The sequence below is a fragment of the Netta rufina genome, assembly GCF_964035555.1.
Source record: "Netta rufina genome assembly, chromosome: 2".
Lineage (NCBI taxonomy): Eukaryota > Metazoa > Chordata > Aves > Anseriformes > Anatidae > Netta > Netta rufina.
The window spans coordinates 55,917,750-55,937,420 of record NC_140124.1 but is presented as its reverse complement, the minus strand read 5'-3'; the positions used below and the strand labels follow the sequence as shown (position 1 = coordinate 55,937,420).

Genomic DNA, 19,671 nt, shown 5'->3' with positions numbered 1-19,671 from the left:
GATTTTCAAAGATATCCAGCAAAAAAGTGTTTCAGCAGCAGTGAGGTACTTAACTAGGTTTGACTCAATTTTCTAATGAAGTTGTTTTTTTTACAAGAAAATGTTAATGTAGTGAGACTGAATGCTTTGTTGAAACAACTTGTTTTCCCTGGAATCTACTAATTGCAGTCAGCTAGTCAGCTTGTGCTGAACCAGTACGTAATGTGAGTTTTCCAAGGTCTGTGGATTTGGGCTCACTGCTCTGTTGAATAGCCTTCCACAGCACCATTGACTGAAGTTTTCCTTTTTATTTATTTATTTACTTATTTACTTATTTATTTTGTGCAGGCAGAGGGCTGACAGCCATGAGTAAAGCTGTCAGGTTGTCAAGTCTGTTATCATTCTTGTGTTCTGGAAGTATTTGGTTTGGGATACTGGGGATTTAAAAAAAACAAAAACAAAAACAAAAACAAAAAACATTTAAGGCTTAGCCCATTTTCCATGTTTAACTCACCTCGAAGAAAATGCAGTTTTGTTTTCCACAGATACTTTTTATCTGTCTATGGACATTTCCATATTTCGTAATAATGTGCTTTTATTAATGTGTTTTGGCATTAAAAAATCTGATTACAAGAGATGTATAGATGGAATACCATGAAACATAGACTCCTAGTGTTTTCACTATTGTTTCAAAATAAGCCAATTTCTCCCCCCCCCTTCCCCTCCCCCAATAAGGTCAGACCCATAAATTGTTCCAGTTATTTCCTATGCTTAAAATGCCAGTGACAAAACATAAAATTCAAGAAATATTATAACAAGTGTATAATTAAAGTAATGAGAACAAAAACAAGCAACAGAAAACAAAACAAAACAAACAAACAAAAACAAACAAACAAAAAAAACCCACAGTTCTTCTTTCTCTTCTAACTGGACAAGAAATGTCATTCTACTATGCCATTCATTGCCACACGTTTACATCACCCTAGGAAGAGCATACATTGAAGCATTATTAATACTTGTCTTTGCATAAATAGTTAATTTGGATGGAAAATTCTTTACCAATTAAGTCATGTTTGGTTAAAGAGTTGTTTGTTTTTTTTTTTTTTTTAACTTAATAACATTTCTTTTCATTCAGTCTTGAGCCTTCTTATTTCAGAGGTAATTTTTCAATTATGAGAATTCCTTTTAAATCTTTTGTTGTAAAAAGTGATCAAAAAGTTTACTCAAAATAAGATTTTGTGATGTACTTGCTGTATCCATAGAGTACTGAATGATATTGCAAGTCTGTCCTTTTACAGAGAACTAAACACATTTTTGTCAGTTTTACTTAATTTTATTATTGAGCTGGATGTTACTGACATTTTAGTTTTAATTTATAATTTAGCTTTGGCACTTATAATTACTGACTAGAGTATTATTATGGTGTAAGCATAGGAATAAAAATTGAATCTGAATCTTAATTTTCCCTAACTTTATTTCCAAATATCATTAAAAAAAATTACTTGGATTCTCTGTGATTGTTGTTGCTTTTTTTTGTTTTGTTTATAATGCAAAAACATTATACTGAATGTATAGTGTATATAAGTGTAGTATATATCTATATATAGAGATATAGTGTATCTCTTCAGTTTGGCTGAAGAATATTGGTAAAGCCAAAGTGAATTTCAAAGATCATACAGCTTTAATTGCGGATGCTTCTGCTGAAGATAGTTCCTGTACCAAAAGCTTATCTACTTTTTCAATTTAATTATTTGGCACATTAAAATGCATTATCTATTCCTATAAACCTGCTCTAGCAACTTTTGAAAAATAAGAACTTATCAAATTGTGGTTTCAAGGAAGCTAGTTATGAAACTCTTACTGAGTACTTTCGAAAACTCCATTCAACATATGCTCAAACCTATTAGTTAGAAAGGAATTGTGGGCATATTTTCTTATCTTTCTTCATTGTTAATACTTTATTGACCTGTGGAGTTCTGTCTTTAAGAAAAGTGTTTGTGACTTAAAACACTCTTGAACTTTTTGTTGCAATGTGAGCTTAAAGAATTTGGTATCCAATATTAGAACAGAAGTGCTTGTAGAAAAGAGAATTTCAGAACTGGACTGATGAGACAGTGCTACCTGTTTTACAGACACATGATCCATCTTGATCATTTTCCCAGTCTGGCTTAAAGAAAAACTCCTTTACTAGAGGAGAACACTTCTGGCAATAATACTTCAGTGAGTTTGAGTTTAATAAGCTGAATATTTTGTTTAGTTTATACAGGTATTTCCAGCTTTTCCTGAAAAATGGTTTTGTAAAAGAGGGTTCTTATATGAGGGTTGTATATTTCTGTCTTTTTTAGTCAGAGAGTCACTCCCCATTTAAAAATAAAAAAATCTACAATATAATGTGGGTCTGCATTATGCTTTTAAATCTTATTAAACTCTTTGTAACCTTGGTTTTGCAAATTGTATAAATTCAATTTTTAATGAAAACCTCTATTTCTGAGCCTTTGTACAAATCTCAATAGGAAAAAGAAATTTTACAGCAATAGTACATAATTCACAAGCTCCTGTAAATTGATTTTGCAGCCTTGCAATGATGGATTTGGGCCTGATGTTTGCATTATCCACGGAGCATGTATTACTGTACTGCATTTATCTAAATGAAGGCTGTATTTAAAGGATATTGTTTTGCTGGAGACTAAATGAAATGCATGTTAATTATCCAGGAAATTGATGACAGAGTACCCTATTCTCTGCTGATGGTGTTTATACATTCAGCAGATGTTACTGGATTGTAGACCAAAAGGAACCTTCAAAATGTCAAACACCTGCTGGTTTGTGCTATAAGTCTTTCTGTCAAAGGATTGGGAAAGCACAGATCATAGAATCATTTAGTTTGTAAAAGACTTCTAAGATCATTTAGTCCAACCTTTAACCTAGCACTGCTAAATCCACTGTTAAGCTGTATACCTAAGCTCTCTACATCTACACAATATATGAAGAACTCCAGGGATTGTGACTCAACTACTTCCCTGGGCAGCCTGTTCCAATACTTGAGTTAAGAAGGTTTCCCCTGAGCCTCCTTTTCTCCAGGCAAACCAGCTCCAGTTGCTCCTCTGAAGGCTTGTTCTCTAGAACCTTCACCAGCTTCATAGCCCTTCTTTGGACAGGCTCCAGGGCCTCGATGTCCTTCTTGTTGTGAGGGACCCAAAACTGTACTCGAGGTGTGACTTCACCAGAACAAAGTACAGGGGGATGGATGATCACCTCCCTGGTCCTGCTGGTTACACTGTTCCTGATGCTAGCCAGGATGCCATTGGCCTTCTTGGCCACTTGAGCACACTGCTGGTACATACGCAGCTGGCTATAAACCAGCATCCCCAGGTCCCTTTCCATCTGGCAGCTTTTCAGCTGCTCTTCCCCCAGCCTATAGAGTTGCATGGAGTTGTTATGATTAAAGTGCAAGACCTGGCACTTAGCCTCGTTGAACATCATACAGCTGGCCCCATTGGTCCAGCCTATCCAGACCCCTCTGCAGAGCTTTCCAACCCTCAAGCACATCAACACTTGTGCAGAACTTGATGTCATCTGCAAACTTGCTAAGGGTGCACTCAATACCCTAGTCCACATCATTGATAAAGATATTGAATAGAACTGTCCCTGTGGAACACCACTAGTTACCAGCCTCCAGCTGGATTTAACTGTATTCATCACAACTCTTTGGGCCCAGCCACCCTTCCAGTTTTTAATCCAAAGAAGCATACATCCATCCAAACCATGAGCAGCCACTTTCCCCAGGAGAATGCTTTGGGAAATGGTGTCAAAAGAAGGAAGAGTTGCTATTCAAAGGGACCTGGAAAGGCTGGAGAAGTGGGTCCATGTGAACAGCATGAGGTTCAGCAAGTCCAAGGTGCTGCACCTGGGTTAGGGCAATCCCAGACAGGAGTACAGATTGGGAGAACTCACTGAGAGCATCCCTGTGGAGAAGGACTTGGGGGTTCTGGTAGATGAAAGACTCAACATGAGTCAGAAGTGTGTGCCTGCAGCCCAGAAGGCCAATTGCATCCTGGGCTGAATCAACAGAAGTGACCGGCAGGTGGAGAGAGGTTGTTCCCCTCTACTCTACCTTTGTGAGGCCCAACCTGGAGTGCTGCATCCAGGTCTGGGGCCCCTAGCACAAGAAAGATGTGGACCAGTTAGAGTGAGTCCAGAGATGGGACACAAAGATAATCAGAGGACTGGAGCACCTCTCCTATGAAGAAAGGCTGAGAGAGCTAGGGATGTTCAGGCTGGAGAAAAGAAGGCTTCAGGGAGATCTCACTGTGACCTTTTAGTACTTAAAGGGGGCTTATAAAAAAGATGGAGGACTCTTTACTCAGATAGATAATAGGACAAGGGGGAATGATCTTAAACCAAAAGAAGATAGATTTAGACTTGACATTAGGATGAAATTCTTCACTGTAAAGGTAGTGAGGCACTAGAAGTTGTGCCAAGAGAAGTTGTGGATGCCCCATTCCTGGAGGTGTTCAAGGCCAGGCTAGATGGGGCCTTGGCCGACCTGATCTAGTGGGTAGCATTCCTGCCTATGGCAGCAGGGTTGGAGTTAAATGATCTTTAAGGTCCCTTCCAACCCATAGATTCTGTGAATCTATGAAAAGCCTTACTGAAGTCTGGGTAGACCTCATCCACCAAGTGTGTCACCTTAGAAGGAGACCAGGTTTGTCAAGCAGGATCTGCCTTTGATAACCCATGCTGACTGGGCCTGAACATCTGGTTGTCCTGGAAGTACTGCATGTGATAGCACTCAAGGTAATCCGCTCCATTGTCATCTGAAAACATGGATTTTTTTCCACGGTGTGTAATAAGCCAGTTCACACATTCAGGAGAGAGATTGTTTTTAATCAGGCCTCAGTTAAACACAGACAGTACCTCTTCTCTTCCAAGGGAGAGCTTTTTCCTTTACACCATGAGCTTCTTGGCACCAAGGTTAGACTGACAGGTCTGTAGTTTTCCAGATCCTAATTCTGGCCCTTCTTGTAGATGGGTATCACATTTGTTAGCCTCCAATCGACTGGGACCTCCTCTGATAGACAGGACTGCAGAAAAATGATGGAAAACATCTTGGGTCTATCGACCCTTCTGGCAGTTCCCTCGATAGCCTTGGGTCGATCCCATCTGGCCCCATAGACTTTCATACATCTAAGTGGAGTAGCAGGTCACTAACCATTTCCTCATGAATTAGGAGGGCTTAATTCTGCTCCCCATCCCTACCTACCATCTCAGGGCATAAAGTATGGAAAGGTACAGGAAATAATTTGGATTTTGAGAATTACTCTTCATCATTCATTTAATCGAATTATATACAAGATATCCATCCCTCCTGAGCAGCTGATTTTGCCCCTAATTCTCTTAAATTTAAAACAAAAAACCACCCGTGTTAAGACAGTCTTGTTAAGATTACAGTAAGCACATAACTAAACAAAACAAATTTTGTCTTGAAATTTGGAGCATTGCCTTGCATGCTCACAAAATATATTTTTTAAAGATCAGCTTCTTTATTCATTGCATAGTTATGTGATTCCTGAAACATGACTCAGAGAACAGCCAGCTGTTCAATAGGATTTTTAGTCCTTATTCAATGTATGCTTTCTGTTGTTTATTGTCTTCTGTTCAGCTCAGAAGACAGAACTGTAATTTTCCTTCTAAATGATTACCACTCAAATATCAAAGTGCATCATAGACATTAATTATTGTATCTAACAAGCTCTTCTATGAAGCAATGAGTGTCATGATAATCGTTTAGTACATTAATAGCAGCAGTAGAGAAAAATTGAGGTGAACTATTACATGTCGTAATCTGGTAAATCTTCCTTACATTTACTACCACCCGTATCTATTGTGCCCTGTACATTTTGTCTCTCAAATTTTTGATGACTTTATTTTGTAGTAGTGTTCCTTACTGTCCAGTTGTTTCTTCAGTTGTTTTTAGTTCTACTATTGGAATATATTACAGGATTTTATATGGATTTATTAAGATATTAGAAGTCACCTTTTCTTTGTTTATGACTACCCTGTTCACTGTCTCAAGATCCTTATTTCTGCTGAAAATTACTCATGAAGGGGCGTGAAGGGTCCTTTGAAAATGTTGAGAATAACTGAATAGTAGTCTTTAACATCTACCATCAGTGAATGAATGGATTGTGCATAAACTGACAAAAAAAAAAAAAAAGACAAAAACCCCACTATCATTTTAAGTGGTAGGTATTGTTTACTTTTAAGCTGGATGCTACAAAAACTTTTAGCCAGAGGTAGAAAACTACAAAACAAGCACTAAATATTTATTTCAGTCATTTTAAAAACACACTTAAGAAGAGTCCTTTACTGATTTACAAGGTATTACAAACCTTGAGATTAAGAGATTTTCCTGTGGGTGACAGTTATGGTTAGGAGGGAAACTGGACGCTCATTTTCCAGTGGTTAGTACATCAGAAGCAAAGGAAGAGTTTTGTATTTTTGGAAATTTGAGAATTGAAGGGTTCCATATCTGTTGGAGGAAATGGGTTACGTCAGTGTTTCTACTTACAGGAAGATGGCTGGTGCGTGTAATCTAATTGTTAGGGGATGGATATCTTCTACAGAACAACCGCTCTGGGTTGGACACTTCTATTAACACAGTAATAACTGAGTAACAGATCAGTGATGCAGAATGGAATACTTTCTTACCTAGCAGCAGCTGTTATGTGAGTTCAGTATATCTGTTGTGTAGAAAGAGGACGTGTGCTGCAGTTTCGGTATTGTTCTGAACACTGATACTTTTTAAATCCACTATTCATTTGGTCACTATCTCAGAAAACATTTAAACTAAATTTAAGTGTTACCTAGACACTCAGAGGACTTTACTGCCTGTGCTTTCCTTCATACCAGAACCTTTATAGCATGTGAGATAGATTTAATACAACAATTTTCTTCTTCTTTCCCTTAGGCATTTCCTGGAAATACAAACTCTGATAGTGTGGTTCGACATGATTTACAACATCCAGTTATCGCTCGCTATGTACGTATAGTTCCTTTGGACTGGAATGGAGAAGGCCAAATTGGGCTGAGAATTGAGGTCTACGGCTGCTCCTACTGTAAGTTTTTCCATGATCTTTTTTTTTTTTTTTTTTTTTTTTTTTAATTCTAAGTAGAAACTGTCGTTGGATCTCAGCTTAAATCTGTTGCCTAATTGAGTATTAATTGTTGCTAATTGTTGCTTAATTGAGTATTGTAAACTTAAGTCTGAATTGCTTGTTATTTCTTTTGTGGGAGATTCAATACTGGAATTTGTGATAGTTCTCTGAAGTCACTCCTTTTGAACTTCATGGCTGATTTTTTTGCAGAAGACTATTATATAACCTTGAACAGTTCCATTGAAGAAATGACAGTGTTCAGACAAATCTCATGTTGGGTCCTAAGGGGAACAGCTGGGAAACAAGAAATAATTCATTGCTTGGTGCTAAAGATAAAAATAAAGCAAATAAGAATTCTATCGAAGTATCTCAGATTGTCTAAATATATGACATGTTTTTCAGAGACTTTTCCATTCATTAGTATATGTATATTAGTATATGACTTCAGAATTTCCTTTGAAATACAAATGAGGAGTGGTACCAATGGTTAAGAGCAAAACTGATTATGTTTTAAGAGAAGCAAGAGAAGTTTCTAAATGCCATTCCTACAATTTGATCCTGCCGGTACCTGAAGAAAGTCTACAGGCTTGCAAAAACATAAGTGTCTGATGTCCTATTTGTATTTAATTTTAATGCAGTATCCCGCTTGTAGGTATTTTAGCTGTAAGGAGGTATTTGAGATTTGCTTTAAAAAAAACAACAAAATCAAAAACAATCAAACAAACAAAAAAACAGGTTCTAGAATAAGTTAAGGAGCTCCCATCTTGAAGTCTCATCCATTGTCTTCACTGGGTGATTTAAGAAATATTGGAGACCTTTGCCATCCTAACTAGCAATTGTGCTAATTAACTATCAAAATGTTTTGTGATTTCAGTCTGTTAGATCCGTTGTTTCCCCAAGCAGAGAGGGTTTCCACAGGAATCCAGAGTCAACTTTTATTTAAAGCAGCAAAATTTAATGGTGCTCACATAGCAGCTCAAGCTGTGATCCTCCAAGGAGAAGCTCAGCCCAAAACTTTCCCTGGGTTCTTATACTCGTACAATCTTCATTTTGACCGCTACAGTCCAATCAGTTCTTGACACATACAAGTTACATTCCTTCAGATTGGCGGTTTGTTGTGAGGCAGGCTGTTTTCTGTTGGGGCAGGATTTCGTCTGGCAACCCCCTTGGTCAGCACATCACCCCTTTGCCATCAGAACCACTCAAGCTCCCCCACAATGCTGCTTTCTGTCACTCAATCACCACTACATGCCAGTTTCAGGTTATGGGGAGCTTATGGGCAGCTCATACTGTGGCCTAAGTCTTCTCTAAATTTACTCTACTAATGTCAAACAGCAGCTCCCCCAATTCCTTACAGCAGCTTGTTTCCCTTACACGGTTGTTGATTTGATTAGGATAGATAGTCTAAAGGCTATATTCTTTCATTAAACACCAATGGGAACCACAAAGAATATTTTTTCTATTTCCTTGCAATGATTTACCCCCCCCTTTTTTTTTTTTTTTTTTTTAATGTATGAAACTGCAAATAACTTCTGAGCAATAGCTAAGAAATCAAATCAAACTTGTGGTGTTTGTAGCACTGTGCTGAGGGCCCTCATGGATGTTAGATACATTTATAAAAACAAACAAACAACAGTATATTTGTTATCTGCAGAACCGTACATTATTCCAATGTTTCTTACTTGAAAAGAAACTAAGCTTCTGAAGTTTTAGGTAGCACTGTTTGCATGGCTCCTAATAAATGTTTATTATCACATTGCTAAAATGTTTTACAGGCTGCTTTAAGCAGAGCCAACACTGTAGCATAGTTAATTTTTGCAGCGTGATGAATATTTACTTGTAAGTGTATCTACTTCAAATGCAAATTTAGGTATTTAATGCAAGAAGTCAACATTTAGTTTGTTTTGAAATATGACAGTTTTTAACAGAAAAAAAATGCCTTTAAATAGTTGAATAAAGCAATAAAACTCATGATTTTTGCTGAAATATTTACAGGTAAAAGTATTTCTGTATTAAATAGATAGACAAAGTATTGTAGATACATAACAAGATGCTTTTAGAGACTTAAAGTAAATGTGAGAAAAAGCAAAACATAGCTTGTTGACAAAATGATTTCAGTCATTTGATGAAAAGTTGCTTGGTTGACAGACTGTATATTTTTGGAGGAGAACAAAAAGCTTCTGCCAAGGAAACAATGTGTGGGACTACAAAGATATTGATAAAATGTGCATTCACAGTTGAACTGAGGTAGCCAAACATAACTTTGTAGTTTTGCTCAGAGAGTAGTGTTAGTCTGTTGGCATTACCAGTGATTTAATTTTTTTAAAAATAACAATAATAATAATAATTTATATTATATATTTTCAGGGACTTTTGTTTCAAAAAGCTCTCCTAGAATGTTGTATGGATTTTAGGTGCAGGAATCAGTTAGGATGTCCCTGAAATTCAGTATCAGTAGGTAGCAGAGCAATTGAAAAGAAAAAAATAAACCTCACTGTATTAAAAGAGAGGAAGACAGTGCCTTGGTATGACTATCAGAACAATGTAGCAATGTGTAAGAGTTCCAGATTTGTCTTCAAATGCATCATTTGGAGCAAACATTGTAAAAACTCCATTGTTGCATGTATATGTGTCATATAGCAAAGTTTTTAGTCCTATGATTAGAATAAAGCATGAGTCTCCCTCTACAAGATTCAGAATGAACCTTATGTTTATCTCTGTGACTAAATGGTGACATCAAATTTGAAAAAGATTTTTAATTCTCCATAGGGAAAAACTGACTGCCTAATTAATAATAATAAAAATGATAATAAAAAAACAGTGAGTAAACAACTTGCTTATTGGATATGTTCATGGAAGAGTTGCATGAGAAAAACAAGCTTGGATAACAACAGCAAACAAATTATTATATGACATAAAAACATATTTTAGTCATTGGGAGTTTTAGGTTTCATTGTAAAAGAAGCTACTTAAGACACTCAAAAGTGGAAAAGAGTCTTTCTTTATGCTTGCAGTGACATAATTTTTCAAAACGCAAATTATAAGGAAGAAAGCAATATAACCAAAGGCAAACTATCCAACCAGTTAAGGCAAAACTGGTGGCAGATTTTCATTCATTCTCTTTTGGAGATAGAGAGCAAAAGGATGTGGCATATATCTTCCATCATGTCCAGTTTATGAATGCTGACAAATTGAAAAGTCATGGCATCTGGAGGCTCTGGCAACTAAAATATAGTACATTTTACTAACAATTTTGAATATCATAGTAAGATATCCTGCAAGATCACTGATGGCAATGAAGGATTAAAAGAACTAATTAATAGTTCCTTTAATCTCCAATGCTTACAAAATGGAAATAGCATTGCATAGTCTTTGGCTGCACTTTTTAACCTTATCCTCATAACCTGGGTGCTGAAATCCTGTGGTGTGAGTGGAATGTACTCACTGATATCTTGGGCTTTTTTCATACAGCTTGGTTGTAGATTTTCTGCATCTAAACTCATTGCCTGAATCTTTTAGACAAAGCTGTATGTCTGACAGTAAGAATTTGCAAATTCCAAATGGTTTGCATCTGAGGTGTAGGATATACTTGAAAAAATCACTTGGAGACAGCAGAAAGTCATGCAAATAATATACATAAGGTAAATAGAGAGCAGGAACAATAAAGCTCTATGAATGTTTGCAAACTGAGCTTTTTCCATTCATTGACCAGATCTGTTTGCACTTATGAAGCAGTGAAAGTGAACAAATGTCGTTTGAGCTCTGTTAGCAAATCTGTTCATTTCAGTTGTTAGCTATACTATTTGTAGTGTGCTGTGTCAAATGTTACTGTTTCAGTTTTATGCTGGATGACTGATTTTTTTTAGGGACTGAGGGAAAAGAAGGAAAAATAACAAACACAGACCACAGAGGTTTATGAAATAATAATTTTGTATAGAAAACATTCACTATCCAGATAGTACAGTGAAAAAAAACCTTGGTCATGTAAAAATTTACAAGAGCAAAAATAAGGTTAGGAGATGCTGTTGAGGGTTAAGCCATGAGGGTTTCAAATAATCAATTCTTGCAAATGTTTTGGGAGTACTGAAGTGCTAAAAATTATGGATTGAACAGGTTTTGGACTAGTTAATCCTATCTGCCTGCAGTGACCTAAGCCGTTTTTTCCCTTGGCAGTTAATTCCACATTCAGCTGTACTCATTGTTAGGAAATTTTCTGTAATACTTGAAATCTCCTTTTCTTGATTGCATGCTGTTGATTCTAACTACCCATGTCCCCTTTATTCTCTCATGTGGTTGCCCTACATACCTAACAAGAGCTCCATCCTCTTCAGAATTATCTATTGCATCTACACATCAAAGGGAATATTTGAAGCAGGTAAAAAAAGCCACTGTTATTTCACTTGTGTGGAATTTGATCAATTTTCACTTGGCCAGATTGAATAGCATACACCGGACATTTTGTTTCATTGGCATTACATTTAAAAACAAAACAAAATAAAATACTAAAACACATGAAAAAAGGTCTATTGAAGTGACATGATTGCTATTGGAACACTTTATGCTGTATGAAATATATTTCCATATGTGTATGTGTACATATTTCTTCTGTCACACTTTTCATGCCTAATATTCACCTAAATGGTAAGGATACTGATTTGGTCCCCAAATCCATGTAAACAATTCCCTACCTCCTCTCATGATATTTCATTACTCATAATAAAAGCGCAATTAAGTTGTCCAGGCAGACTTCTTTGACCATCTAAATGGTGCAACTGCATAAAAATATTAAATAGGAAGAACAATTTTGAAGCGTATATTTTGTGCAATCATGTTCTCAGAGTTGTAGCAATTTTATTAAATTACTGGAAGTAAAATTGCTTTTAATTTTGGATAAAATCAGAGAATTGACAAAACTGTTTAGCAGAGGTCCATGTGAGCTTAATAGCTTTGTTTATGACAGTGGATGGAACAGTTAGGAGTTCTAAGCATCCAACCTTTTTTTCCCCCTATTTCTCCAAAATTTCAGTATTTTTATACTGGGTAGATGTATACATATTTAGGTCTATGTGTTTGATTTTTAGACAACATCATTGCAGTTCAACAGGTACAAGCATAGCTTGATATTCTCTCTGATATTAAAGGTGCATGGCTGAATAGTCACAGTTAAACTATGGAGAGTGAGGGAATTGAACTGTTGAACTTTTAAAGATTTATTTGAATACGTGCTCTATTTGAAAGTTTGCTTCATTGTTAAGATATTTTCTAGCTTTTTGACATGGAGGGGATTCTTTTTTTCTTAAGAGTCATGAAAATTGATACTTTTTATTACCCATACTTTCTTAGTTCCATGGTAGTCTTTAAATAGTTGAGTTCAGTAAGTTGAAGATAAATTATGCCATCTGTCTTTAGAATTGTTCCCAATGCTTTCCCCTACCCACTCTCCAGCAAGAGGTGGTTGTGATTGTTTCTGTGTACGTGTTCATTTATTTTTGTATGAAAGTGAGAACAGACTTTTGTTACCCCAGCCCATTTGTTACCTCTGGTTGTTAACAGTAATAAATATAGACCTATTTTGATAGTAGGTAAAAATACCAATTTAAAACATTTGTGTCTTCTATTTTAAAATTAAGAAAAAAAAAAACAAAAAACAAAAAACAAACAAAAAAAACAGCATTTTGGAAAAAAAGTTATTTATTAAATTTTTTTAAATCAGAAGATTGAGATAGAAACAGAAAGAAAGTCCTTGGAAATATTTTTGCTTTTCCTAGAAAAAGAAAAAAAAAAAAAAAAAAAAAAAAAAAAAACAGAAAATTAACCTGATGTTTAATTTTAGCTGTTTTTTGCTTCCCTAAAAAGAATATTTCAGAAAGATGTGACATGAGCTTCTGCTTTAAAAAATTAAATGCATAAATAAATATTTTCTTCAAAAAATAAATAGTGTATTAAATAGCACTCTTGTTTTGTGTAGTGATAGCCAAGGCTATCCCACCCAGTCACTAAATCAGGAACAAGGGAAAAAAAGCTTGTGGGTTATAAAAAAATGACGGGGAGAACACTCATCATTTATAATTGCAAGACAGACTCGCCTTGGGGAAAATTAATTTGATTTATTGCCAATTAAAATATATTCCAATATTGAGAAACAAAGACAATCTTTATAACAACACCATCCCCTATCCTCCCTCTCCCAGACTCAACTTCAGCTCTTGATTTCTGATACTCCTACCTGCCTTGTGAGCAGCATGGGGGTCTGGGGATATGGTCATTGTGGTTCTTCTGTGCCGCCCCTTCCTCCTCACACCTCTCCCCTGCTCCATCCTGGGCTCTCCAGGGCAAGCTCTGCAGGGCGCCTGGAGCACCTCCTGCCCTGGCTGCTCACAGGGCTGCTTCTCGCACTTCTTTCCTCACTGCCAGGCAGCGTTTGGCCCTTTCTGAGCTCCACTCTCCCTGAGGAGCCCACCCGTGGCCGAGGGGCTCAGCCAGGCCCTGCGGTGAGGCCACTGGAGCCAGCATGGGACAGCCCCGGCCTCGCCTCACAGAGTGGTCTGGCCACTGCCTGGTGCCTGCAGTACCATTTTTAGGTCAGATCTTAAAACCTAACATATATGTTTATTTCTTATTCTTTAACTTTTAGTTAGTTTGGCACAATGCACGTATATTTTCCTATCAACTGTTTGAAACTGACAGCAAACTGAAAAGTCCATTATTTTTCCATTTGTAGTTATAATGAGGTTACTGGTAGATACTCTCAAGCACCACAGCTTTGTGAATGGCAACAGCAATGTGTTCTTTACAGGTTCATTTGTTAGCTGGCAATGAATGTATAATCAAAGTCAGAGAAAAACAAGTATATTTTCTATGAATACATGCCCCACCAACTTGTTCAATTGTATTGTTCAATTGTATTCTCAGACAGTTTTCAATTACACTTGAACATTTTTTTTCATTCAATATTTCCTTTAGAAGGGTGTATGTAGCTGGTTCATTTGAAAAAGCTTTTTTATGACTTTTTTTTTTTTTTTTGTGCAATGTATAAACAAAATGTAAGGCCACATATGATAAAAACTTGCAGTTTTGTGTAAGGTTTATTAAAGTCAGGCCTGGCTCTTCTCTTGTGGAAAAGAGCAAACTAACATTTTCTATTAGCTTTTCCAGTGGTGTTTCCATACCCCCCACAGAACGGCCATGTCCTGGTTTCAGTTAGAACAGAATTAATTTTCTTCCTAGTAGCTGGTGGAATGCTGTGTTTTGGCTTAGGATGAGAAGAGTGCTGATAACACCCCGATGTTTTAATTGTTGCAGAGCAGTGCTTATACCAAGCCAAGGACACCTCAGACTTTTGCTCTGCCAACAGGCAGGCTGGGGGTGCAGTAAGAGCTGGGAGGGGACAGACCCAGGACAGGTGACCCGAACTAGCCAAAGGGGTATTCCATACCATCTGACGTCATGCTAAACAATATATAGGGGTGGCTAGCCAGGGGGAGGGGGCCGGACTGCTCGGGGTTAAGCTGGGCATCGGTCAGCGGGTGGTGAGCAATTGCATTGTGCATCACTTGTTTGTACATATTATTAGTAGTAGTACTATTATCATCATTGTATTATTATTATTATTATTATTATTATTATTATTATTATTATTATTATTATTATTATTATTATTATTTTCCTGTCTTATTAAACTGTCTTTATCTCAACTCACGGGCTTCACTTTCCATTTCTCTCCCCCGTCCCAGAGAGGGAGGGGGGAGGGTGAGCGAACGGCTGCGTGGTATTTAGCTGCCAGCCGGGTTAAACCACGACAGTCTTTTTGGCGCCCAACGTGGGGCCGAAAGGTTGAGATAACGGCAGATCTGACCAGAGTGTGTTAAACTAAAATTGGTATAAGTATTAGACCTGCTTAATAGTCACTTGTCATAATGCTGATTGCTTTAATCTCAACTGTGCTGCGCCTGTTTTCCAAATTGAGTATTATAGCACGTTATTTTCCGTATGTGCTCTCTGTCATGTTGTTTATCCTCTCTGGGCCCTGGTTTCAGACCATTATGGTACTGTGTGTTGTATCAGTGGCTTATGAGATGATGAAATATCTGGCCATGACTCTAACCTGGTATTTGTACTCAGTAACATCTTCGATTCTATACTTTGGAAACTGTATTTTGGAAACTATTAGCAATTGTATCTGTTGCCTTTTTTCATTAGGGAGTCAATCTGTGGAGGGGAAAGGGGAAGATAATTTTTCTTACTTGATCACTCTCCCTTTCTCCTTCACCACCCCTGTACCCTCCTTGATCACTCTCCCTTCCTCCTTTACCACCCTCTTATCCTCCGAGTTTATTACAATAGCTCTCCAAGATATTGAATATCCTTGGGATACTCAGACCAGCATAGTCCTGTTGTTCTGCCTCCTGAATGCACTTCAGGTTCTGCTTAAAGTTAAACAACTACTTAGGAAGCTCATCCGGAGATCTGCCCGGAGGCAGTATAGTTGTGGGTGGCAGGGAGTATGGGAGGATATGGGCAGGCATCTAGACCAGTTGGCACCCCCAGTGTTTTGGAAATTCACCCCTGAACAAGTGCAAAATCCTCAAAAACTGGCAGAATGCTTGAATAAAAGGTGTCGCGATTCGGGAAGTTCCAAAGTAACACAAATCATTGTAACATGCTGGGGCCTGGCTCATGCCTATCGAGCTGCCATGGATACTGCTATCAACTTAGTGACAGACCTTGCGGCCACTCCAAGTCCCGTGACAGATCCAACGGCCACTGTGACCCCTACGGTGGACTCTGCAGCCGCTCCAATCCCAGCTCCTGCAGCCACTCCAGTCCCAGTTCCTGCAGCCGCTCCAGTCCCAGCTCCTGAAGCTGCTCCAGTCCCAGCTCCTGCAGCCGCTCCAGTCCCAGCTCCTGCAGCCGCTCCAGTCCCAGCTCCTGCAGCCGCTCCAGTCCCAGTTCCTGCAGCCGCCCCAGTCCCAGTTCCTGCAGCCGCTCCAGTTCCAGCTCCTGCAGCCGCTCCAGCTCCGGTTCCTGCAGCCGCTCCAGTTCCAGCTCCTGCAGCCGCTCCAGCTCCGGTTCCTGCAGCTGCTTCAGCTCCTGCAGCTGCTCCAGCTCCTGTAGCTGGGTCAGAGAAACGAGCTGTAGCAGTGCAAGTTGACCCTGCAGAGGGTATTCCAACCTCTGTGGCAGACCCTATAACGAGGTCAGAGAAACGAGCTGTAGCAGTGCAAGTTGACCCTGCGGAGGGTATTCCAACCTCTGTGGCAGACCCTGTAACAAGGTCAGAGAAACGAGCAGTAGCAGTGCAAGCTGCCCCTGTAGAGAAGGTGAAAAAATGGTATAGAGATTCAGGTCGTTTAGAACGCAGAGAGTCTTCTGCCAAATCTAGGTATAGAGATGACGGAGACGACGACGACGCTGGGCCATCAAGGGTTCAGGAGGAGGAAGATGAGGATGCCGAAAAATCAACAGTAACTACCCGAAGCCTAAACGAGCGTGAGTTACGAGATGTGCGAAAAGATTTTGGTCGCTGTATAGGTGAGCAGCTTGTCACCTGGCTGCTCAGATGCTGGGACACTGGAGCCAATTGTGTGGAATTAGATGGCACGGAAGCCAAGCGACTGGGATCCCTTGCTAGAGATGCAGGCATTGACAAAGCAATTGCAGATGGAGCACAATCTCACAGCCTCTGGAGGCGTCTCCTCTCAGCTGTGAGGGAAAGGTATCCCTTCAAGGAAGAACTTTTATGTCTACCAGGCAAGTGGACCACTATGGAGAAGGGAATCCAGTATCTGAGGGAATTAGCCGTACAGGAAGTGATTTATGAGGATCCAGACCTCAGACAAACATCCAAAGATCCAGATGAAGTCAGGTGTACGCGACCCATGTGGCGGAAGTTTGTACGGAGTGCACCATCATCATATGCCAGCTCATTGGCAATAATGGCCTGGAAAGAGGATGAGGAACCCACAGTGGATGAAGTGGCTAAACAACTCCGGCAGTACGAAGAAAGTCTCTCCTCTTCCTTACAGGCCTGCGTCTCAGCTGTGGAGAAACTTTCTGAAGAGTTCCACCAACTTAAAGAGAATCTATCTTCATCCCCACCTGAACCAACCAGTGTCCACCGACCAAAAGAGAACACTGTGGAGAAACTTTCTGAAAAGGTTCACCAACTTGAAGAGAGATTATTCTCCTCCGTACCTGTACAGAGCAGTGTCTCAGCTATCAGGGGTAGTCGTTCATCCACACAAGGAAGACGATATGGTGGGTACTCACCCCGTGCTACCCTGTGGTTTTACTTACGAGACCATGGAGAGGACATGAGAAAATGGGATGGAAAATCTACCGCGACCCTAGAGGCACGGGTACGTGAGTTGCAAAAGAAAACAATCAGGAAGAAGGGATTCTCTGAAAAGTTTGCTGCTCCAACTTCCAGCAGACAGTCCTTCAAACACAGAAACGAAGAAGATTCCGACCAGGATTAGGGAGGCCCTGCCTCCAGCCAGGGGGAGGAAAGGGATAATCGAGTTTATTGGACTGTGTGGATTCGATGGCCTGGCACATCAGACGCACAGAAGTATAAGGCTTTAGTAGACACTGGTGCACAATGCACTATAATGCCATCGAGCTATAAAGGACCAGAGCCCATCTATATTTGTGGAGTGACAGGGGGATCTCAGCAGTTGACTGTATTGGAGGCTGAAGTGAGTCTGACTGGGAATGAGTGGGAAAAGCACCGTATTGTGACTGGCCCGGATGCTCCATGTATCCTTGGCATAGACTATCTCAGAAGAGGATATTGCAAGGACCCAAAAGGGTTCCGGTGGGCTTTTGGTATAGCTGCTTTAGAGACAGAGGGCATTAAACAATTATCTACCTTGCCTGGTCTCTCAGAGGACCCCTCTGTTGTGGGGTTGCTGAGGGTCGAAGAACAGCAAGTGCCAATCGCTACCACAACTGTGCACCAGCGGCAATATCGCACTAACCGGGACTCCCTGATTCCCATCCATAAGCTAATTCGTCAATTGGAGAGCCAAGGAGTGATCAGCAAGACTCATTCACCTTTCAATAGTCCCATATGGCCAGTGCGAAAGTCTAATGGCGAGTGGAGACTAACAGTGGACTATCGTGGCCTGAACGAAGTGACGCCACCACTGAGTGCTGCAGTGCCGGACATGCTGGAACTTCAGTACGAACTTGAATCGAAGGCAGCCAAGTGGTACGCCACAATTGATATCGCTAATGCATTTTTCTCCATCCCTCTAGCAGCAGAGTGCAGGCCACAGTTTGCTTTCACTTGGAGGGGAGTCCAATATACTTGGAATCGACTGCCCCAGGGGTGGAAACACAGCCCTACCATTTGCCATGGGCTGATCCAGTCTGCACTGGAGCAGGGGGAAGCTCCTGAACACCTGCAGTACATCGATGACATTATTGTGTGGGGTGACACAGCAGAGGAAGTTTTCGAGAAAGGGAAGAAAATAGTCCAAATCCTTCTGAAAGCCGGTTTTGCCATAAAACAAAATAAAGTCAAAGGACCTGCACGAGAGATCCAGTTTTTAGGAATAAAATGGCAAGATGGACGTCGTCAAATCCCAATGGATGTGATCAACAAAATAACAGCTATGTCTCCACCAACTAACAAAAAAGAAACACAGACTTTCCTAGGTGTTGTGGGGTTTTGGAGAATGCACATCCCAAATTACAGTCTGATTGTAAACCCGCTCTACCAAGTAACCCGTAAGAAGAATGAGTTTGAATGGGGCCCTGAACAACGACAAGCCTTTGAACAAATTAAGCAGGAAATAGTCCATGCAGTAGCCCTTGGGCCAGTTCGAACAGGACCAGATGTAAAGAATGTGCTCTACACTGCAGCCGGGGAGAACGGCCCCACCTGGAGCCTCTGGCAGAAAGAACCTGGGGAAACTCGAGGTCGGCCCCTGGGGTTTTGGAGCCGGGGATACAGAGGGTCTGAGGCCCGCTATACTCCAACTGAAAAGGAGATATTGGCAGCATATGAAGGAGTTCGATCTGCTTCAGAGGTGGTCGGTACTGAAGCGCAGCTCCTCCTAGCACCCCGATTGCCGGTACTAGGCTGGATGTTCAAGGGAAGGGTTTCTTCTACGCATCATGCAACTGATGCTACGTGGAGCAAGTGGGTTGCATTGATTACTCAGCGGGCTCGAATAGGAAACCCCAGTCGCCCAGGAATATTGGAAGTGATTATGGACTGGCCAGAAGGCAAATACTTTGGGATATCATCAGAGGAGGAGGTGGGTCGTGCTGAAGAAGCCCCACTGTACAACCAGTTACCAGAGAATGAAAAGAAATATGCCCTGTTCACTGATGGGTCCTGTCGTATTGTGGGGAAGCATCGAAGATGGAAGGCTGCTGTATGGAGTCCTACACGATGAGTTGCAGAAGCTGCTGAGGGAGAAGGTGAATCGAGTCAGTTTGCAGAAGTGAAGGCCATTCAGCTGGCTTTAGACATTGCTGAACGAGAAAAATGGCCAGTTCTCTATCTCTACACCGATTCATGGAT

At 39.9% G+C, this 19,671-nt stretch overlaps 1 protein-coding gene across 1 annotated transcript in view; it reads left to right on the top strand.

The window, feature by feature from the left end:
• Nucleotides 1–19,671, top strand: part of CNTNAP2 (contactin associated protein 2) — a gene marked incomplete at both ends in the record, with an annotated part of 1,150,499 nt that overhangs the window by 482,481 nt on the left and 648,347 nt on the right. Inside the window, one exon of the mRNA XM_084306678.1 lies at nucleotides 6,950–7,097. Coding sequence (XP_084162804.1) covers nucleotides 6,950–7,097 — 148 coding nt within the window. The remainder of the gene's footprint in view (nucleotides 1–6,949; nucleotides 7,098–19,671) is intronic.